Genomic DNA, 23,157 nt, shown 5'->3' on the forward strand with positions numbered 1-23,157 from the left:
CTTTCGTGATATTTCCAGTGTTTTGGTGTTTGACAGATGGGTTTCTTCAAACATTAGGAGCTGTGTCCATCAAAGTGTTGGTCAAATTTATTCAGTTACATTTAAAAAGAGCTCTGTGATGGGAATTCTCACAATGATAATGTGACAATATTTGTTTTAATAGAAACTTTTTGAGTTTAGTGACTCACCACTTGTTCTAAAACATTGATATACTCTACAGAAAATGGATAAGACCAATAGGGAATGGGATTTCCAGCAGTCAGTGTCTGAATGGGACAATACCTGCATAAGCTGGTTGGACATTCAAAAGTCTGAAGAGTGCTCTGAGTGCTGTTTGGCTCCTATGCATCACTGGGATTTTCAAATAGGAACATATCCTGCTGTTTGATTTCTACACTCAAGTCTGTATCACTGCAAGTGAGACTGGGAGAGCTTACAGCAGCATGTCAGCAAGTGTGATGGAAGAGATGAACTCCAGTGAACACCTTAAACAGAAGTGAAGGTGAGACTTTTTCAACCTTCCCTGACAAACCCTTCCACTTTGCAAGAGTAACTAAAAATCCATTAAATTCCTAGGTGCATGCACACTGGATTATAGAATTAATATCTTCTGACCATTGCCTTCAGTAAATTTCTAATTAGAGAAGGAAAACATACAGATTTTCAGCAACAGAATCTAAGTGACAATGAACTACAGACCCACATTACAACTACTGCGTTGGGAAGCAAGAAATCCAGTTCTGAAAGTTTGCTGCAAATCTGGGAGGGGAAGATTGTCTCTCACACTTGCCAGATGAGTACCCCAACTACCATGATAAAAATTATACGCAACAGACAACAGACAATTCTCTGTCAGAAGTTCAATAATCAGTGACCTTTCATGTACTTCCTAGTCTGCTGTGTGTGAATGCACAGTGGAATTCGTGGAACATAAGTGTGCACTCTCTCTCACCTGCTTAGGCCCACAGACAGACACGTCCTGCCTTGGCACAGCAGCAGCAAAAGCTTTGCCCTCATTCTTTTAGGCATCTGCCAGGCAAGCAGACAGCAAAGAGGTGACACACAGATGCTGGAAGTTCCCTAAAACATCAGAGATGGCTTTAAACCTTTATGAGTTTTAGCTTTAGATGACATGAAAGGGTTTTTCTATGATCAAAGCTAGCTATACATGAGACTAAGCTAGCAGGCTACCTTTACAGAGGAAAACTGTGTGGATAAAAATGCTGATGATTGCAGCAATGCTGCTTATAAAATTCATACAGTATTTAAGAAGTGCCCTGACCCATCCCTGTGTTGGGTGAAGTGACTGTGTTTGAGTTTGGTTGGTTGGTAAAGGGTGTTGCAAATGCTGAGAGGCAGTTTTACAACTGCAAGCTATGACTAGGCCTATGGGGAACACTGTGAGAACATTTATCCAACTTGTACACAACAGAAGCAACAGTAAGAACCTTTTTCTGAGTGCAAAGTTTATTTAACACATGTAAGACATGTTCCTTCTTGAAGTATCTCAATTCAAATTCAAGGAATTCCTTTCAGGATCAAACAGTGCTGTTCTGGGAGTTCAATAACTTATTTCCTTTAGAGCACCATAGCTGTATCTTACTGTGAAAACTCTGGCTCTTCCCCTCCTTTCCAAATTACTCAGAGAATTTGATCAGACAGCATGATAAACATATCAGCCCTTTCAAATCAAAATATTTAATCTCAATATTTTAACACACACTTAAATATGTTAAGCACCAAACTTGGGTTGGATTTTTTTTATTTTTACATTTTAGGCACGTGAGAGGTGTATGAAAAAAGGAATTAGTGTAGGCTCAGATGTGCTGCATGGATAAGAAGGCATAAAAAGGGAAAGAAGCATGCTATGGCTAGCACGTTCACCATTGTAACTGCCTGGTGTAATGCATGTTGCATTTGTTCTCCCTTTCATCTCTTGCTTCCACTGTGATACTCCATCCCTTTTCTTCTGCTCTTTGTTCTAATAAGGCTCCCATATGTTGCCGTGAATCCCTGCGATGTAAATTACACACTCCTGTTGAGATCCATGATGGTTGTTCCACCTGGAAAGTGGTACACCTGGGGTGAATTTCCAAAAAATGAAGCTCACTATAGACGACTTGGAGCAAGCTGGATTGGTTTTGGAGGAAGATGTTTTCTGATTAAGATGCCAAGCTGTCTAATGACCTAACAAACCCAAAATCACAATGGTGAAAAGGAAGCTAAGCAATTGGCAGTGGTGGGAGAGGTTAAAAGAAGACATATAAGTGATGTGGGACTGCATCTGCCACACAGTGCTCAAACTCTGAGTCTTGAAATTCTGCCTGAAGATGTACAGACATGCCTATATCTTCTGCTGTGTGAATCTGAGAGAATCAGTACAGTCACTGATTTCATGTTGAAAGGCCTAAACACTGGAGACAGCTGTTTGGAAACTGTTCATTTCTGTGTTGTGGCTGCTTTACATGCCCCCAGTGCAGCAAACAGGACACTCAGTGGCACCACTCAGTGTCCCAGTGGAAGTGATTCAGCCCTTGATGTGGGTGCAACACCTGCACCCAGCACTGAGAGCTGCTGGGGGCACAAACCTCAGTCCTGCCTGGGACACAGCTGTGTCTCCAAATGGGAGTGTCCTATTTCTGTCAGGCCTTGAGCTCCCTTTCTCTTCTTCCTCTTTGTCTTTACCTCCCACTGCCACCATTTCATTTCTGCCCTTTGACCACTATAAATCGGAGTGTCACTGACACTGGCAGTGGGGTGGGAGCAGTGACGGCCATGACCTAAGCTGGGCACACATTGTACTGTTTGCTGGCAGTGCCATTGTACCAGTCCTGTTTCTGACTTTCCTCTGGCTCAGACTCTAGCTGCACTCTGAAAACATCCCTTATTAATAAAAACTCAGTGAGAAGTGGTTTTCCTTACCTCACATAAGATTCAACTGCTTTGTGTTTTGTGATAATTTGAAATGCCAGCTGACTCAAAGGTGTTTTGCAGAACTCTCCTTCTGTGGGAAAACTCTTCGTGTCAGCTCAGGCTCAGTGTGTGCAGGATTTGCCTCTCTTACCTTTGTCTAATGCATTGGTGCCAGAGGGAGACTGATGGCAGCTGACAGGCTGAGGGATGGGTGCTGCTGCACCCATTTTTATTTCCTTTTTATTATCTGCAAGCCTGTTCTGGGACAGGGGCAAAGGTGGTTTGCTTAGGACTCTCATAGTACAGTCTCTTTCTCTCTGCTTTCCAGAAGGAAGAAATGCAATGGCTCCCTCTTCTTTAAATACTGTAAGAGTGTATCCATAAATATAAGAGCTAATTTCAAAAAATAGAAAAATAAGCATTTCAAATTAAAAAATCATATTTTAAACTAAAATGCATTTAAGGTTTAGGATATGTGACCTAAATATATTTAAAATATCACTTAACTGTGCAGTTGCTATATTGCTAAAGGAAGACAGAATTTTGTTGCTTGCAATGTTTTCTAACCCTGGGAAGACTCTTCTTCCCCTTAAATGTTGTTGTCATCACCCAGGATTCTCATGGAAAACTATCTCACATATCTGGAAAGTCAGCTGGAAATTGCTGTTGCAATTTTTCATGAGAAATTTCTTGTGACATGCACTTCATGGAAAACCAAAACTCACATCTACTTTTGTCAGTGAGACAAGGACGAAACTGGCTGAAAAATGAAAACATTCCATCAAAAGTCTTTCAGGCATGCATTTGAAGTCAGGGACATTCTAAGAGAAAGGAATTTTTTTTTTAATGTTTTAAACCTTTTTTTTCCACCAAAACCAATGTTTTAAAATTGGTTTTGTCTATCAACTCTAAACACAAAGCTATTGTCCACTGAGAAAAACTACAAAATATTGCTGGGAATGAACGGACAGTTTTGATAAATAAATGTGGTTGTTTAATAAGACCCCTCTAATTGATACTTGTGTGCGTTCATTTTTCTTATTATTTCAAGTAAATGCAAACAATTTTTTTTGCAAGTTCTTAAAGCTTCTACAAGACACTAAAATATGGACCAAACACAAAATAAAATGCATGGAGAAACACAAGTATGTGCTATTACATTATTCAGTGCCATAGAACACCAAGGAAAATGTTGAAGGAAAAATTTAAAGCAGATTTGTCAATATGGGAATTAAACCTTAGTATTTCATTACTAAATTCATTATGTCTATCAGCTTATTGCTCAGAATAATTGTCAGAAGACATCAGCCTTCTCTATATGCCCAGCATCCCATGAAGCATTTCAATATGTAATGATATTAGATACACTCACACATCTGTGTATGAACCACTTTAACAGGAAAGAATTCTCTAGTAATTAACTGTGCTTAAACTTTTATTATTGTCTCTTAGTTTTCAAGAATATTTATTTTAGGCAAGTTGTTATGTGAACCAGCTCTACTTGTATACCTGTAAAACAAACAAAAAAAAGTTATTTCTTGAAGAACTGCACCCATTCTACATATCAACAATAATTTCACTCTAAGTGATCTCAAGGTATGTTACAAATTTAAGTCATGATTTAGGCAAGCATCATATCTGGGATTCTTGCTGTGACCAGGCAGTTGTTTGTGTTACAGGGCTTCTGGAGTTCAGATCTATGCGTCTAGAAACAAAGATGATGTAAAATTAAAGGGAAAACCAGCAGTAGAACCATGTTGGTAAGAGAATATTTCTGTTTTCTTTGTTTCTAAGCAGGCCTTCATTGAAGAGCTAGCCCAAACTCTGACTCCAGAGCTAATGGTAACCTTTCTCTTGACACAGTCAGAACCTTGGTAGCAAAGTGGTGTACCCTGAAACTTCAACGAGGACAGCGAGGCTCATCTCTTCCTTTCTAAACTTGTTAGCTACAAGTTAGTGACTGGGAAGATGAAGTATGAACCAATCACCACAAAAGCATTTTAGTATTCCCTCAGAAGTAATAGACAAACTAAAACCAAACCAGTAAAAAATATGCATGAAAAAACCTGCAGATTTAACTGCCTTTTGTTTCCTGTATTAGAAAAGTTATCTTAATTCAGTTATTACAGTGCATCTCACATGACATCACGAGTTAAAGTTGAACTGCCCCAGGTAGTTGACTTACAAGTCCAATTTTCAGGCGTTTACATTACAGCCTCGGGCTCTGTCCTGCCCGTTCAGGTATGCCAGCCCCAGATGGGAATTCTGCCCTGTGTTTCCGAAGGGCAAAGATTCGCGACACGCAGTTCGGACTGATGCCATTCCACTGCACTTTACACGGGCACAGCAGTGGCCCAGGGACAGACGTGTCCCTGCTGCTGCCGCTGCCCGGCAAGGGCAGAATGCCGCCAGCACAGCTGGGGGCACGGCTGGGGGCACAGCTGGGGGCACAGCTGGAGTCACAGCTGGGGGCACGGCTGGGGGCACGGCTGGGGGCACAGATGGGGCACGGCTGGGGGCACAGATGGGGCACGGCTGGGGGCACAGATGGGGACACAGATGGGGCACGGCTGGGGGCACGGCTGAGGGCACGGCTGGGGACACAGATGGGGCACGGCTGGGGCACAGCTGCGGCACGGCTGGGGGCACGGCTGGGGCACGGCTGGGGGCACGGCTGGGGGCACATCTGCGCTGCCCGCCCGGCGTGCCCGGACTCCGCTCTGCCGCTGTGCTCCGGAAGCCCGTCCCGTCCTTTCCCGACCATTCCCAGGTTTGCCGCTGGAGCGCAGCCCCCGGGCAGTGAAACCCGCGGGGGGAACGCACCGCGTAAGGGCCGCGAAAGGAGCGGGGCCAGGTGGTGCCCCCCAAGGGGAAGATGCGCTGGGGTGTGCCGGGTCAGCCCTCAAGCAGCGCCCCGTTCCCAGGCGGCGGCCCGGGACAGGTTCTGAGGGGAGCCCTCAAAATCCCCCGAGTGCCTCGGGGTCGGAGCAGACACCCCGTCCCCAGAGCAGCGCCGAGCCCCCGGAGCCCCGGCCGACCCAGCTCCGCGGGAGGCGGCGAGGGCCGGGCGGCTGCCCCCCGAGGGCGGCTCCTGCCTCCTTCCCCCCTTCCCTCCCTCCGTCCGTCCCCGCCTTCCTGCCGGCCGGGATTGGCTGTGCCCGCCGGCGGGCGGGCGGGACACGCGGCGCCCCGACGGAGCGGGGAGCGGGGCCCTCGGAGCGCGGTGCCGCCGCCTGCGCGCCCGGGCTGTCCTACACCGCGATTTTCCTTTTTTTCCCCTTTTTAAAAATTTTTAAAGGATTTTCTTATCCCACTTCTCTCGTGGGACTGGAAGCAGGATCCGCGTCCCTGAAATTGCTATGCCAGCTGAACTCTCCCGGGCCGTGGGAATGCACGCCATCTCCGACCTGCACTCCTCCCTCCCCCTGCGGCTCCTCAACAAGGGGCCCGAGTACCTCCGCAGGCAGCTGGAGGCCGGCAAGCCGGGCAGGAAAAGTGCCGTGGAGAGACTGGCCGCCGACAAGGCCAAGTACGTGAAGAGCCAGCAGGTCATCGGCAGCAGGCAGGACCCCGTCATCGCGCTCAGCTCAGCCTCGGAGAGCAGCAGCGAGACCTGCTCCGTGGAGAGCAGGGCGGCGAGCCGGGAGCCGGGCAGAGGCGCGGGCGCGAAGCCCCGGGAGCCGGGCACGGCCGGGAGCTCCTGCCGGCCCCCCCTGCAGCACGGCCCCCCCATCGCCAGGCGCAGCACCAAGAGGCAGATGCGGCCCGATTCCCTGGTGATCTACCGCCAGAAATGTGAGCTCGGCAGGGGTCAAAGCCAGGACAGCTCACGGGGGAATTTGGTGAGGAGGATCTTCAATGGGTCCATAAAGGAGAAGCAGCTGGCTTCCCCTGCGTTGCCCAGAGTCATGGAGGACATCGCAGCCACCGAGAACAGCGAGCCTCTCTCAGCAAAAGATGGTGACGGTGAGCCAAGCGACCATGGAGCGGTGCAGACTATCCCTGTTAGCACTGAAGGGGCAGGGGTATGTACAAAAGAGCATGAGAGACCCTCACAACTGAGTACACCTCCTGAAGAGATCAAAGAGGTGAAGAGGAGAGGTCTCCATCGCTCCCAGTCGGACATCAGCTCTCGCTACTCCAAGTCCTTCGCTGAGTTTGAAACATTTTTCAAGTACTGTGGCTTGGAGCAGGAGGTCATTGAGGACCTTGGGCGAGAGAACTTCTCTGTGGTGTCTGACAATGTCTCCTTCAAGGTGCGCAGCATCAGCGTGGCCACATCGGAGAGCGAGTTCACGCGGCACAGCGGGGACGAGGGGCTGCTGGAGGACGAGCTCACGGAGCAGGTCCCCAGCAGCACCTCCGTGATTGAGCGCAACGCTCGGATAATCAAATGGCTGTACACGTGTAAGAAAGCCAAGGAGACCAATAATGTGATCCAGGAACTGGCGTGATGGCTTCATCCAGCTTGCGTTGGAGCCTGGTGAGCTCAAGGTGTGTGCAGAGCCTCGCCCTGGCAATTTGCGTTTCTCTTTCCTTTTTAGAGAGCTGTTAACTTCTCATGGTTTATATTAGTGTTTTCGGGAAGGGCTGAAGGAAAATGTGTTTTGTTTAACACATGTTCCAGGTATGGCTTTTTTGCAAAGCAGAAATCTGCGTTATTACAAAAACCAAAATACAAACAAGTAAATGTTTGCAGCTTGCCAGGTTTAGATCAGACGCCCCACAGGAAATTAGAGTCAGTGTCTGTGAAGGATGCCTGCACTTTGCTGATTCCTGCTCTGCAAGTATCTTATTTCTTCTAATTTCTGCTAGATTAAATGCTAGGAAAAAGCCTTAGAAATATATTCAACCTTTAGTTACAGTTATTTGGATAACAGGCTGAAGAGTCTACTACTAATTAGGAGTACCCTGTTATTTATACTGTGCTGCTGAAACTATTACTCATCAGGAGTGCACTGTATTTACACTACACTGCTACAGTTTTCCCCTTCATTCTCTCTCCTTCTCCTTACACATAGGCACCCCCAAGTATCAGAAAAGCAAAACTGAATCAGTGCCCTGCTATAAATCTTATTTCCTCTATGGCTTCCTGTTGGGACTGTAAAAGTTTGTTCCAGGTGACCTCATAGCATTTCAGAGAGTTTGGGTGTTCTCTGCAGTGGGTTTTGCTGTGTGGTTTGCTGCTGGTGGCTGGGAATGGGATGTGCAGTTTGCCTTGGTTAGTTTAGAGGGGTGCTCCAGTGTCTTAAGCTAAAGAAAATTAACACAAAATTTTGGATCTAGGCTTAGAAATCAATTACTTCACAGACAGAAACATAACAAATTTAGCTCTGGTAAAAGCCAGTGTCCTGGGTTTATTAAAAGCGGTGTTTATTTTCTGGATGATCTCCTGGAAGAGAACTATATTCAGGGAGCCTGTGGTGTTGATAATCCATGAGATAGGAGTTTTTCTTCTTCCAGTACATAAAGCCCCTAGAATAACTACCACAGCTTACCGTGAGGTACTTAAAAATTTCATGAGTAGGTCTTGATATGAAGGATTACATGTATATTTTCTGACAGTTGGTAATTGGTGCATGAGAAGAACATAATTTGGTGTAGATACAGCTGTTGATAGAGCACATGGGCCCAAGAATGTGGAGAATTGTAGTGCTTGAGCCTCATTCCTATGTGGATGTGAGGCTGTCACTCTAAATTCCTTTAATCCATATAAGACAAAAATACATTTACTTGAAACTTTTTAATGATGTGAAATTCGGTTCATCTTTAGAATTAGAATTTTTTTCAAAAGTCTGTTTTCTTTCTGCAAGAGGAGGAAGACAGGGAGAGAGTCATTTTACAAAAACTTTTCAAGACTGTGCTGATAAGAATGTTCTCAGGTATCCGGCTGACAGCTTAAAAGAAGTGTTGTTATGTAATAAAGCCTTTCCCAAATAATTTTAGAGAGAAGAAAGGGCTCTCCTGAACTAATTATGTCTCCTTGCTCATCCTTCTGTGATAACAGGCCAGGGAGATACACAAAACAAAATGAGGAAGGTGGTGGTTTTGTGAAGCTGCTTGCAGCTGCCAGCCTCGCTGAACAAGAGGATGGGAGGCAGATTCCAGCAAGCATGAACCACACAAGAAAAACAACCAAATTATAGCCTGTTTGCTCCTGAATGCCCCTGGTGGGGGTAAGGTCCAGGTGATCATCACAGAGCTGGCCCCAGAGGGAGCAGCTGGTCCTTTCCCCATCCATGTGCCGAGCGTGCCCAGTGCTGCAGCTGAGGCAGGAGATGCTGCTGGAGCATGCAGTCTGCACAAGAGGTGCTGCACCAGGGCAAAGGCAAGGGTGGGAAGTACCAGGACCTGAACCAGTGCAACCTCACATGAGCTTGGTCAATGGATTTTTATTTTTACCATGTAAGAGAAAATTGTAGTACACAGCCTAACAAGGTGGTGAAAAGATCTCAATGAAAAAAACATCAAGTTTATTCAAGTTAGGATCTTATGTTCATTCTGCAATAACTTTAATTACTCTGGTAGCAATTCCTTTGACAGCCTAGGAAAGACTAATTCAGAGGGTCCTTATTTATAAACCTAGTCTTAACAGTATTAGGGCTAACTCTCAGCTGTTGGATCGCATCTGTCAGGTAGTTTCTGAAAACTGAGAACATACTTATCATTTAGGCCACAGAAATGGGAAGTTCAGAAAGGTCAGCTAAAAATACCTGTAGACTGCACCCAGAATAAAGGACAAGGGTCATCAAGATTTTCCATAAGTTAAATACTGCATTACTGGACAGAATTTAAGGAGAGAGTTGTTTATCATCATGTGATTGCAACATGAGTCTTGTATGTCTGGTCTAAATTTTCGTTCAGTTCTACACCTTGACAATACAGCATCAAGTCAGATACCTGTATGTTTTCACAGTATCCAAGCATTTGGCTCTGTTTAGCTTACTTATTAAAGGGCAGTGGCCTGCTGTTCTCTGCTGGGAAGCAGTGTACTTTTCCTGGTGTTCCCAGGCACATCCTTAGAAGTTTCTGGTTTGCTACAGAGGCTTGAAAATTGTGGCATTTTCTTTGGACAATGAGGCAGAAACTTTATTTCTGCAATCCCAACATTCCTTATGTATAGAACACCTTTCAAGAGCTGCAGAGCTTTTATGGGCCAGTGATCATTCCATTCATATTTTATGTTCTCTGTTTAATTTTTCATGAGCTCTCTGGGACCTGATGGAGCACCATGTAAATAAAAGAGCTGGATCAGGTTCTTTAGCATGTTTCATTAGAGAGATGGTTGCAGGGTGTGGGTTGTGAGCTTCAGAAAACTGAGGTCCTTACCAAGATGGTCATTGCAGTTCCTCTCACTGTCAGTTCTGCTTGATTCTAGGAAGAGGGTTCACTCTGCATCCTCCTTCTGGAGCTGAATCAAGATTATTCAGCCTTGAGTTTCTCATCATTCTTAAATGGGTGGGCATTATTCAAGTGGAAATCTCCAGGGAGGGTAATTTACTATGTTGGCAGTAGCCACAGGCAGCTGAATAAAAGCTTTAGAGTATCACCTTAAGCTTGTCTGATGTGGTAGATAACAAATGACACTGTTTTTCTTCTTTCTTCAGAATTGTTGACTTGGAAGTTGAACAAAACCAGATGCAGGAAGAAACTGTTCCCTCATCTGGCTTATGTGTACTTTGTCCAAGTTTAGTATTTTGTTGTTGTTTCCTACCTTCACCCCCATCTCCTGGAAGTCTCACTCTTGTCAAGCCCAAGGATGTCCAAGGCTGCTATGAAAAGTGGAGATTGTGAACTGTGCCCCAGCAAGACAGCAGGAGACAAAATCCCCTGGAAAATTGAAGTGTGGCAGCAGCTGCCATCTGCAATAGTATTCAACATCAGCTCACTGCCTCAGGATGTCATTCCAGATGTGACAGAAGGTCTGTTGTGTGCACCCATCTCTTTCCAGCAATGAATTTGTCAACAGGGATGGGGGGACAAAGTGGGAGTGAAGTGGCAATGACCTCTGGGTCAGGTGTTCCCTTGCGGACAGACTCCACCTGCATGTCCAAGGGCTCTGCCTTACCAGAGCTTTTGATCAGAGCTCATCCTGACATCATTCACCATCATTTGCTTGGCTGGGTGAGGACTCACTGTGGGGGCCTTGTCTGAGATACTTGGCAAACTTGTAAGCTAAATCCCTGCCAAACCTCTCTTCTCTGAGAGCATGCAAGCCAAATTGGTGTACCTTGTATCCATCTAGTTTGCTCTTGCTAGGTTGTCACACAGCTTGCTCAGCCATTGGGAAAGAATAGCACTAAATACTTCCAGGTATTGAGGGAGGTTCTGCGTTGTTTCTGCCTTGCAGAACAGTACAGCTTGTTTGCAGTATGTGCCTGAGTCTGACATGGCACACATGGCAAGGTTTGGCAGTCGTGGTGTAACACCTTTGGTTTTAGGCCATGAGTGAGCAGGCTGTTACAGCATGGCACTAGGGAGCTGTGCCAGGCTGTGGTGGGCCGCACTTCCCCAGTGTGGGTCTGCACTAGGGCTGTGCAGGGCAGGAGGGCAGGTTAGGGCACAGCCAGGCCAGGGAATGTCCTGATGACACCCAGGGTAGACAACACCTCACTCAGTGTCATCAGTGAAATGCTTCATTTGGGCTGCCTGAGCTAAACATGCTTTAAAAGGTGATACTTGGATCATTAGTGTAGTGAATGAGGCCTCTGCAGTAGCTCATGGAATTTGCTGGCTATGCCTCAAACACCCCAATTCGTCATTGCTTGCTAGAAGATCAAAGCATTCCTATATGGACATTGCAAACCACAAAACAATTAAAAAAAAAAAAAAAAAAGCCAAAGCCACTTTCCCTTTTATTTGCAGTGATACCCATCTGTGAAAGCTGCCTGACTGGCACAATGTTGACTTCAGTTGTTGGTCCTGCAGAGGTTAAAAGCTTGCTTTGTGTTACCATGGTTGTGGAAGAGTTGTCCTTGAAGAGCTCATCGACATCCGCTAAATATCATCTGAGTTGCACTTCCATGGGTTTTGAATGTGTTTGTCAGTCCTTGGATGGTTAGTTCTCAATTACAGCACCAGTTTGGAAATGCAATGTCTTCTGTTTCTAGTGTTAGGTGCTAAGGCCTACATGTCTGAAGTTCTTAAGATAACTAGATAACGATTCCAGATAAAATAATTGTGGAACCACTTTTCAGCTGGAGAAAACAAAGTAGTTTGTGTGAGCTCCTTCCAACTTAGAGAGAAGGTAGCATATGTGGATATTTCTTACATAATGAAATCTCCATATATATTTGTTACATTACATAAAAGGATGATTCTCAGAAAACTTCAAGATGCTGCTAATATGATAAGATTTATACACTGAAGATGCAGGTTTTTAAGGATCACAGTCTAGGTTTATTAGTCAGGAGCATAATCTAATGTATTTGTTCTGTTCATGCTCCCAGCAAGATGCTGTACCACATATATTTATATATCAGAGCTAAGGAATGCTTTTCTTCAAAAACATGGATTACTGTACATAGTTCAGAGTGCAGGAAAAATCTTTTGAGTTACAATTCAGTGCCCTGCCACAGGAGAAGAGAATTAATTTGCTTTGTTTCCAAGGAAAATTTTTGTTTCAGTTTCAAACTTCTGTTTGTTGTTCCTCTGTCAGTTGAGCAGCTTTCAAAATTTGAGATGAAAGATGTATTACTCATGAGTTGTCAATATTAGGAAGGAATATGTTTAATTTGCTTGAAAATACTGAACATCACCCTTTCTGAAAATTGATGAGGATTTTATGGCAGAGGCTAGTGAAATCAGAACTGGACCCATTCTGAATACTTTTTTAATCCCTCTTTTTGTTTTTGTGCATAGTTCAATAGGGTTCGGGTGACTTTCCACACTGATGTGGCAAAATGTCTCTGGCTTTGTTCAGACTCTGTGGTAATCCCAAGCACTCCCATTTATTTCAGAGATGATGTGGACCTGGATCTTTGCCTGTTAAGCTGTAGATTTCCTTTATTTAATAATACCTTCTGCGGAAGCTAATAATTTACATTTCCTATATGTCAGAACAAAAAATAGATGGCAACCTTCTTTCCCCATACGTTAGGGAGTGGCTAAGTCAGTGCTTTTTCCAAGTGAGGAGAGCTCTGGTGTTCATTCCACTGTTACTGTTACGTGTTGAGGGTTCTCCTTTCTTCTGCTGGGTCTTTCAGTCATACCCTTCAAAACAACAAGAACTTGCTAATGCTAGCCACTACCTATCTTTCTCTCAAAAAGAAAAAAATTTCTGGCTTTTTTTTTTTTTACTATTTGGGATGGGTGGAATTTTCCACCTTTGGTGCTAAACCGTGGGAAAGTAGGCTGTTGCAGTTTGAACAGAAGTTTTAGCAGTGGAGCTGGTTTTCCAGTAGTCTAGGGAGCCTAAAATGGCAGCTGATGACAAAGGCTAGCCATAAATTGAATTGTTTTGTTTGACTAGAACTATGTAAACAAAATAGTCAAATGGGATGCAAGTGTACAGAACAAATTGCTGTTTACACCCAAGTGTTTCATGGTTCTCCAGTGCTGTGACAAGGGGCAATGTCTGCAGCTGTGGCATAACAGGAGAAAGGTACAAAGTCTGGGGTTTATGGAGATAAGACTGAAATCCTTGCAATATATTGTAAATATTACTGTACAGAAATCTATAAGAAATACAGATTTTATATATATATACATATATAACTTTTCTAAGGGGTATAAGCGTACATGTTTTATGAAATTGACCAAGCATTACATCGGTGGGGATTAAGCAGAAACTTTCTTCTGGAGCAGGTTGTCCTGCCATTGCCTCCTGTGAAGTTTCTTGGATCTGCTTTTGAATCCTTCGGAATAGTGGTTGGATCTGATAGGGATGTTTCACCATTGTTATGCTTATATTCCTGTGAAAAAAACTATGTGCTTTTGAATGCATACAAATAAAACTACCACTCTGAGAGGTAATGTTTGTTTATTTAGAGTATACTTTCATTTTGCTGTCTCCATTAAAGTGCGATTATTTTAAAGCTGGAATCCCATTAGGGAAATAATGTCTCTGTGAGTGAGGCTGATACTTGACTGTGAACTTCTCAAAGTGCAATGCATCCCTGAGCCATGCTCTCAAGGAGATAACTAGTAGCTCTCAATATCAGTAAATTTGAATTATATGAGGCTAAGGCTGTTCTACAATATTCTAATTTTTTTTTTTTCAGAACATGGCTGAAAAGATAAAGTTTATTTCTGAAGGGTACTGTTTTTTTCCAAATGTAGTGTTCTGTTTGGTCATACTCACTGTCAAAAGCTACGATATGCTGCAGGCAACGTCACACGCATCTCAACCAGTGTGCAAAGTGGGAGGGAGTTTGAAGTTCTGCTTGGAGAATATATTATCTCCAGAATCTTATAAAAAACTTGTTTGACTTAACTTTCCATAGAAAGAATTCAGTATATTATGCTACGTCTCTGTTTATTTGTTTCGTGAAGAAAGGAGCAGAAATAATGGTTGCATACAGTGAGCTTTTACAAGAAACCAATGCACTCCACTTTCATAGTTACCGTTGTGGTATGGTCTAATCTGCTCAGACTCAAGTGTTTCACCAGCCAGCATTTGAAGGCAACTTGAGGTGGAGCTAAAAAATGCTTGCTGTGCTGATTGGGATCTTCCACAAAAACCCAAGAGCAACTTTATTATCACTGACATGTAACCTTCCTCTCACAACTCCTGCGTGACTTATGCACAGTATGAAGCAAGTCTGGAAAGGGTGAAATGCATTCATCTCCCTTTCTGTGGAGGTTAATCTCCCACAACAAGCCTTTGCTCATCTTGCTGCCTTAGAGAGGACAGAGCCATTGTAGTTGGACAATGACCTTGGGCTACAGCCCAGCTTACCATTTAGGAACATTGCTCTTAAATAATTTTTCAGGTAACTCCTTTATCCCATATTTTATGACGTCCAGTGGATTTCTTCCAGAAGTCAGGTTTGGCAAGCTCCTGCTCTCAGACTGTCAGGTGCAAGCAACCTTTAAAAGTCACATCTTACCCATCCACTGCTTTGCTTCTGATTGGTCTCTGAGTAGTAAATTGGTGTTGGAAAGAACCTAGAAGAAAGGTCTTTTCAGATGTATTGTAGACGTTGAGGCATTCTGAACACACCACTGCAAAAGTACTCAGTATCTCCAAGAGCTTTTTCCAAAGAAGGGCTATGCTATGTCAACAGCAGGCAAATAAACAAATACAGAATTTGGCTTTACTCTGCAAAGAGATGCCTTCAAATTTTGAGGACATTTTGTGATTGGCTTTATCCTGTGGCATTGAACGGAGACTATGTCAATTCACTTAAGTATAATGTAGAGAGAGGTGGTAGATGCCCATCCTTGGAAATAAAATCAACTTAGAAAGGACTGCTCAGCTCATTTGCAGGCAATGGTGCAACAGCAGTCTGTCAAGGTCTGCATTACAAAAGGTGTTGAGAATTTTGGTCAATTATACTTGCCAATAAAATTTATGATATAGCATAAAAATAAACAGTATTATAGGAAAAAAAACCTTCCAGATCAAAGTCAGCTACATATATCCATCTCCAGGAATCCACCTAGTTACTGAAAGAACACAAAATCCTGTAAAATTAGCTTGCACATTTGTACTGGACTTGAGTTGCCTCAGCAGTTATGATTAAAAATATCTAAGAACTGTGATTGGGTTTAAAAGTTTGCCTCAGTCATCAGGAGCTCAACAGGAGTACTAATTTTTATGTTTTTCTGATAGGCAGTAACAGGAACCAGAGGGCAGCAATCATCAACACAAAACCACGTGATTATTGGTCGGTTATTGATCGGCATTAGAGCACTGAGGCAACAAACACCAAGATGTGGAGCCACACACAAAGAGGCAGGCACAGCTGAGCACACCAAGGGGAGTGCTGCTCCTATTCCCTCCTTTTAGCCCAACCCCTTCTTGCATCACTGTTTTTGTTGACCAGGAAGTCTTAACCACTTCCGCAGTTACTCATCGCTGAGTTGCTCATCTTGTGCCCTCTCTGCCCGTCCCTTTCCGTGTTTACATTTCCAATGAACTCATTCATGTGCCAATCATAACGCATGGCACTGCTCTATTTATCCTCATTCCTGTAATCTTTTTTTCTGGATAGTGTTTCAGTTAGGTTTTACACCTTTCTGCTCAGTCTCTCTGTTTCTGCCCTAAGGAAACAAAGAACTAATCATGCAAAAAGACAAGAAATGAGTGTGCTCTGTAGTTAAGCAGAAGTTTTCAAGATCTGAGACCAACTCTCTAGTTTTTTTTCATCTATATAGTTCTTCCTGCCTAGCTTAACAATAACTTTTCATTGTTTTCTTCTTTGATGCCTGGTTGTAACATCATCTTTGCCTTGGTTTGTCTTCTAGAGGATATTTTTCAGAGCTGCGATGACACTTTGTCCTCAAAGAGCTCTGAGCACAGCTATTGCAAAATCACATCCCAAATCACAAGTCTTTCATGATGTAGTATAGTTTAAACCTTCTAGGAACTTTGGTGGGGCCAAATAAGAACATCTCTTGAGATTGTTGGGAAGGTGCAGTTCACCACTCATTTCTTGGGAACATGTCTTCACTCAACAGTCATTTCCTGCAAGGAAGTAAATTTAAGAAGAATTTTATCACATGCAAGAGTCAACCAACGTCAAACAGAGAGATGCAGTCTATTGGGTTTACCTGCAAACAGAAGCTGAGGTGACTCTCCAGGCATCTATTGGGTTTAAGGGCATCTGCAGAGCTGCCCCCATCTGCTCTGACAACAATGAGAATAGGATTCCATTGTAAAAAAGGATTAAATTCCTTGATGTCAATTACTATAAAGAGGCAGAAAATTGTGTAACTTCTGAGAACAGGCCTTCAGTGTAACAATCGAAGACAGACTAATTGTCTGGAAGCTCAAATTTTCCTAAATTTTCAGATATTTAGATTGTATAATTTTATTACCCTACAGTTGGTGGAAAGATCATCTTATTCCTGCAGAGTTTGAGACATTTATAGATCATCTTACATTGCTGTAAAACAATTGCAGAAACAAGGTGGTAGGATGGTAAGAGGACTTATCTGCCCACTAATCATAGAATCATAGAATATGCTGAGTTGGGAGGGACCCACTAGGATCATCAAATCCAAATCCTGGCCGTGCACAGGACAATCCCAAGAATCACACAGTGTGTCTGAGAGTCTTGGTCTTCAAATATTTGCAACATAAATCAGCATGGTTTTTATTATGTTAGCATCTTGCTTTACTTGAGGACTGAGACCAATATTAACAACAGCCCTCGTGTGTAAAATGTTTGTACAAAAGCAGGAGTGCATAAAAATCTAAAGTGTGCTCATTACATCACACTACAAAGGATAATCTGTAAGATTTTTTTACCGTAAAAATGAATATAATGCAATTAAAAATCATGCCCTCCAAAATGCAAGGAAATAAGGAAAACTAATTTGGAGTAATGTTTAACTCCCAAAGTTACACAATTTGGCATATTTTTGTCTTTCTTCGGAGAGGCATACCCTAAGAAAGGCATTTACATCCTACCTAATGGTTCAGCAGAGATGGCAAGATTTAGGAAAGTTGCAGTAAATTGTGAAAGAGATGTTTCATCACAGAACAGAACTCAGATTCTGCCTGCAGTTGGGAGGCACAGGAAACTGTTGTTTTAATTAGAAGCATGGATTTAAATCTATTTGCATTGCTTTAACTGTAAAATAAAATTGATTCAGAAGTGCTGCAAATGTCCATGTGCTCAGTTGTCCTTCATCAGTCCTCCCTCTGCTTAGCTCGTGTCACAAGGCTCAGCTGAACAGAAACAAGTGAAAAGATTTGGAGCTCTGAAGCACTCATTTAGCTGAGATGTGGCCATGGAATGAGATCTGGTTCTCAAGTGCTGTGGAGCCAGTTACCCTCCACCAGGTGCAAGCCCAGCTCCAAGGTGTGCTGAGAGGCACAGAGCACACCTGGCCTCTGCCAGCCTCCCTTTAGAGCTGCAGCACGTGGGGCATCTCCTCAAGCTTTTGTGCACCTGGCAGGAGCTGGTGGAGCAGTGGGACTGTGTCGGGAGTTTAGTTGAAGCATGGCTTAAAGAAAAAGGCCATGAAGCCATGCAATTGAGAGAAAAGTAAAAGGTAGTTGCAAAGCAGTTCCAAAAGCAGTTCCCAGCCTGACTTCTATAAACAATTAGACTCTCTCAGGCATCACTCTATAAACAATAAGGTTCTCAGACAGTCTTCCCATAACAAGTGAAACACCCTCTCTGGGAAAAGATGGCACCCTGGGAACAGATGTGGAAGTTTTGGGAACCGTTCATATCACAGTGGGAACACTGGTTTTATTTTGTGTAAACAATCAACGGTATTGTAAAACAAAAGGAGTGGTTAGAGTTTTCTCTGTTAGCCCATCGTAAACCTGGATTTTGGAATATGCATGAAGTTAATTAACACTGTTATTTAAAGTGACTGATCAATCAATAAATCGGAGTTCGATGCATTATAGGATGGTTGTCTCCCCCTCACTTCAACAGGACTGCTGGGGAGGAGGCCTGCTGGGAAAAAAGGCGGTTGACCTGGGCCCTAAAAGTGCTCTCCAGGGATCATCCTCTCAACTACAGCTGTTCCAGCTTCAGGGCCCTTGCCTACTGTGTAAATAGAATATGTACTGCTAAGTTAAAGGAAGAGAGCAGGGTTTCTTTTCATCTAAATTAATGCTCTACCACTTTAAAAAAATCTGTATTTGTCTCTCTAAATAGATCATAAATACTTATTTCTCATTTAAGCCCAACTTAAAATTATTTTTCTCATTCCTAAATTAAAACAAACACTGACCAAGTACTCCTGTATTTGTTCTCTGTTAATTTTACTCAACATTCTTCTATACAGTTATCTTTTCAAGGTGTATGTATATATGTATATTTAATTTGAAATAAATACTTCCCATAGTTCTATAAACGGAGTTATGATCCAGATCGAAACCATCCAAACATTTAGGACTCTTCAGGTGCTGAATGATAACAAGACAGAGAAGGACACCAATTTTACATTTTACATTTTGCTACAAGCCTGGGTTTTCATCCAGATTCACAGTTCAGTGGAGGAGGCAGGAGAGTCACGAGCAACTTATGGTATGAAACTCATGGTATCCATGACTCTGGTCATGGATGAGTGCTGTGCTTTCCTGTACATGTATACATGTAGCATGGTAACATCCTGGGAATGACTGCAAAGCATAAACATCTCCCAGCACAAATATTTCCAATATCAAGAACTCTCCAATGTCCATTTCCTGCAACCTTCTCAGCCTTTCCTAGTGCTTCTATTCGTTGTGACAAACCTCAAAGACATAGCTGGAGACACAACAATGTTTTCTGCAGTCAGGATCACACCTTTGCCGCTGTGATCAAGGATGAAATGTAAAGCAAAGACAACAAATTCCATCCAAGGAGGAAGTAAACGTGGGTGGTTCTGAATGAAATCAAATGGGATGGTGCAATGGAAACACAAAATAGTCAATCATAAACGGATGTATTTCATAGGAAGAATCCTGCCACGTAGCAGCAAATCCACCAGAAGTATGAGAAAAGCCAGTGTAGCTAAAAAAGGAGGTGAAAATTAAATCGCTTCAAGGAGGATTCTTAAGACATGAGGAAAAAAGTAAACTAGAAGGCTCCCAGACTGTAAAAAGAAAATGTAGCTGTGATGATGGTGTTTTCCATTGTGTGGAGGAGTCAAGACAAATTAATCAGGAATAAAGTGAAAGATATGTCAAGTATTTGACTTTCTTATTAATAATTGGGTTGGATCCATTATGTCTAGTGAGCTCACTAAGTCTAGTGAGCTTCTAAGGTAAAAGTAAGCTGATGTTCGAATCATTTTATTGAAGTCATAGATTTTGGCTTTATAAAATGTTCTCCTTTTCAGGCTTAAGGCTCTCACAGTATTTAATTGAGTAATAATCAATTACTGGTAGTAGTTACAGCTAGAAAGAGCCACATGATACTGCAGCCAAGAAGAGGGGTTGCTCAGATATTGGGTCATAGCTGTTTGAAATGGTGCAATGTTTCAAAAGAACTCACAACCTTTCCAAATCATAATTCTCTTTATCAGAAGTATCTCAGAGCCAGTTTTGCAAACAGATGCTGGTACCAAGCGTTCAGCCACATGACTCAGCTCTGGCAGCTGAACCTGCCAGCACTTGTCCTGTGAGCTGCTGTGACTGTCCAGGTGTGTGCTGCTGGCTGGCTCCCAACGGGAGGCGACGCAGCCTGTGGGCATTTTACAGCTGAGGCTGTTGCTGTGCTCTAGGGGCAGGCTGACAAGCAGTGCCCAGCAGCCCAGTGCACCTCACCTGCCTGCCCACCCCAGCAGGCCTTTCTGCAGCCCGTGAGTCATCCTGTCTCCTGACTGGAATGAATCACTCCTGCAGCTACCTGCAGTTCACTGCTGACTCCTGCCTGGGGCACAATGGTGGCTGATGTAGGCTAGACTAATAACCTTTGGCCAGTTAAACTTAGTCAAGAGCAATCCCACCCTCATCAGGTGTTCATAAACTGTACCGTTGTGAAAGTGTGTGTCTAAAGTCATAAAGTCTACTGAGATTTTAAGGGAGGGCCTGTCACTTTTTTGGTTCTTTGTCCTTTATTGAGGTAAAACATTTTGGTCACTGTTTTGGCCTACTGTTTCTAAAAATCCCCACCCAGGTGTGGCTGGAAGAGCTTCAGCTTGGTGAACCCCAAATTTGTCAAAACTGAGGGGCCCTGGAAGAAATGCTGCAGAGCCAACTTGGTCATGGGCAGAAAGTCCCAACTGGGCAAAGAATGTTGGGTGCCTCCAGGCCAGTGGGCTCAGCAAATGTGACACCGCAGTGGCACCCTAACATCAAGAGGGAGTGTAAAAGTTGTCCTTACTTATCTAGGAATAGGCAAGTTAGTTAAGGATAAACTCAATGTCTGGCTCATAAATTAACTTCTGTGGAGTGTGGCTATTTAGAACAATTGTCTGCTCCCTTAAATCTCTTTTTTGAAGACTTTTTCAATCTCACAACCAGCAGGTTAAAGTGGTGCCAACTGAGACATGGTGAGATTTGGTTTATCCTTATGATAGAGAGCAACACCTTAGGCAAATCTGAAAAATCAGGTGGTATTCTATTCTAGAAAAGAGCTGTTTCTTTAGCCAAAAAAAGCTGGAAAGGCAGGGAAAACAAAGGCAAGTATTGATACAACAGTCTTTGTTTTACTTTCAGAATGAAAGAGGAAAGAGCAGTTTGTCAAAACAACAGCAAAGGTGCAGAAAATCAGTGGAGGAAGGAGATCTGAGTCATTCGTGTACATAAATCTAGATATCTAAATGGTAAGGCTGGTCAGAAAATTTCCAACAAAAATATTTTTCATAATGGAACTTGTCTTTAATGGAGTTCATGTTTTTCAGAGAAGTATTGAATGAATATCCCCCCCTCCACCTCCCCCCACCAAAAAAATATTTTAGGCACCAATGAAATTAGAAATCTCTGAAAATGAATATATTTTTACCAGGAAGAAGAGTTCAGGTCCAAGCAAAACATCACATACATAGTAGAGGAAGCAGCATGCTCAGAGTACCTGGTGTATTCAGAAATAGGCTCATTTTGTGTGCTGGGTTCTTTTTGGTCCTGAGGCAGATCATGGAAAAGTTGAATACAATTAATTAGTAATTGTTCAGCTGGACAATACTGTTGTTGTTGTTGTTGTTGTTACAGGCCAAAACTACTGACAAGAGCTTTAGAGAACTCCCGTTATACCATTAATGCAAAACTCTGTACTCACTAGTACACTGCTGGGTCTGGGCACCGTACCCCCCTCATCTTAAAATTTCAATATGTACATCTATTTTCTCAAGTCTATTAATATTAAAAGTAATATTCATTAGTATTCCAATCAGACAAACATGTTCCAGGCCATTAGAGGGCAATATAAAGAGTCATTACTTTTTTCCAGATACAGTGCAATGCACTGAAAAGGAAGTTTTCATTTGAACTCTAAACTTGGATGATATCTTAATATGTGAATGTACAACTACTGAAGCTGTTAATGTGTAACCAACTGAAATTTTGTTTGGAACAATACCTTGAGTCTCTGCAGTTTTCTCAGTTATGTTACAGCCAGCAGCAACTTGTGATTTCTGTGCGCTGTGATAAAATATTTTTCATTTAACAAATATAGTTGTGTCAGAGAGAAAATTAAAGGTGATTTCCCTTCTGGCTATCTTTTTCCTTTTTCTAAAGGTCTATGTACCCTCTCTAGATATTGCTTTATCACTTATATTATGAAAAGCAAGTCTGTTGTGAAACACACTTAAATCATCCAGGAAGTCTTGTAACACCCATTTCAGATTGTTTCACAATGATATTTTTATTTCTGTGTGGAAAACTGAAGCAAAAAGAAATGAAAATTCCATAAAATTGAGAAAATACATGCTGATGCTAAAGGGAATTTTTTTTTACCTTTGAAAGAGAACTATAAAGGGAGGGAGGAAGGAAGGAAGGAAGGAAGGAAGGAAGGAAGGAAGGAAGGAAGGAAGGAAGGAAGGAAGGAAGGAAGGAAGGAAGGAAGGAAGGAAGGAAGGAAGGAAGGAAGGAAGGAAGGAAGGAAGGAAGGAAGGAAGGAAGGAAGGAAGGAAGGAAGGAAGGAAGGAAGGAAGGAAGGAAGGAAGGAAGGAAGGAAGGAAGGAAGGAAGGAAGGAAGGAAGGAAGGAAGGAAGGAAGGAAGGAAGGAAGGAAGGAAGGAAGGAAGGAAGGAAGGAAGGAAGGAAGGAAGGAAGGAAGGAAGGAAGGAAGGAAGGAAGGAAGGAAGGAAGGAAGGAAGGAAGGAAGGAAGGAAGGAAGGAAGGAAGGAAGGAAGGAAGGAAGGAAGGAAGGAAGGAAGGAAGGAATCACAAACAATATGAGGCTGAAATAAAAGTGTTTAGGAAATAGAAATCAATAAAATATTTTTAAGCAAAGCCTGTTTGTAGCTCAGCTATCCTACTAAAGAAATTACACTCTTCTTAGAATCTTGTTTACATGGTTTTTATAATGTGTTTAGAAGTAATTATTTTACACTTTGCTCCTAAATTTGTCCCCACCAGTCTTCCCCCTCATATCTAGCCTTTTGATTTTTCCTTCTGCTTATGAAAATAAGGCTGCTTGCAAGGTTACATGGCACTTCCCAGGGCATTCACTAGGTGTACCTGAAAGTC

At 42.9% G+C, this 23,157-nt stretch overlaps 1 protein-coding gene across 1 annotated transcript; it reads left to right on the plus strand.

Moving 5' to 3' along the window:
- The first annotated feature begins 6,085 nt into the window (after window positions 1–6,085).
- On the plus strand, window positions 6,086–11,698 carry FAM110C (family with sequence similarity 110 member C). The gene is made up of 2 exons (XM_059468456.1): window positions 6,086–7,407; window positions 10,521–11,698. Exon 1 carries the CDS (start codon window positions 6,273–6,275, stop codon window positions 7,365–7,367), a length of 1,095 nt encoding a protein of 364 aa, XP_059324439.1. The 5' UTR covers window positions 6,086–6,272; the 3' UTR covers window positions 7,368–7,407; window positions 10,521–11,698.
- Window positions 11,699–23,157: the final 11,459 nt, after the last annotated feature.

This window comes from Ammospiza nelsoni, chromosome 3 (genome assembly GCF_027579445.1).
Source record: "Ammospiza nelsoni isolate bAmmNel1 chromosome 3, bAmmNel1.pri, whole genome shotgun sequence".
NCBI classification, from domain to species: domain Eukaryota; kingdom Metazoa; phylum Chordata; class Aves; order Passeriformes; family Passerellidae; genus Ammospiza; species Ammospiza nelsoni.

What these genes read in the sequence shown, in the direction of transcription:
- FAM110C (XM_059468456.1), top strand. Translation starts at nt 6,273, where the DNA reads ATGCCAGCTGAACTCTCCCGGGCCGTGGGAATGCACGCCATCTCCGAC.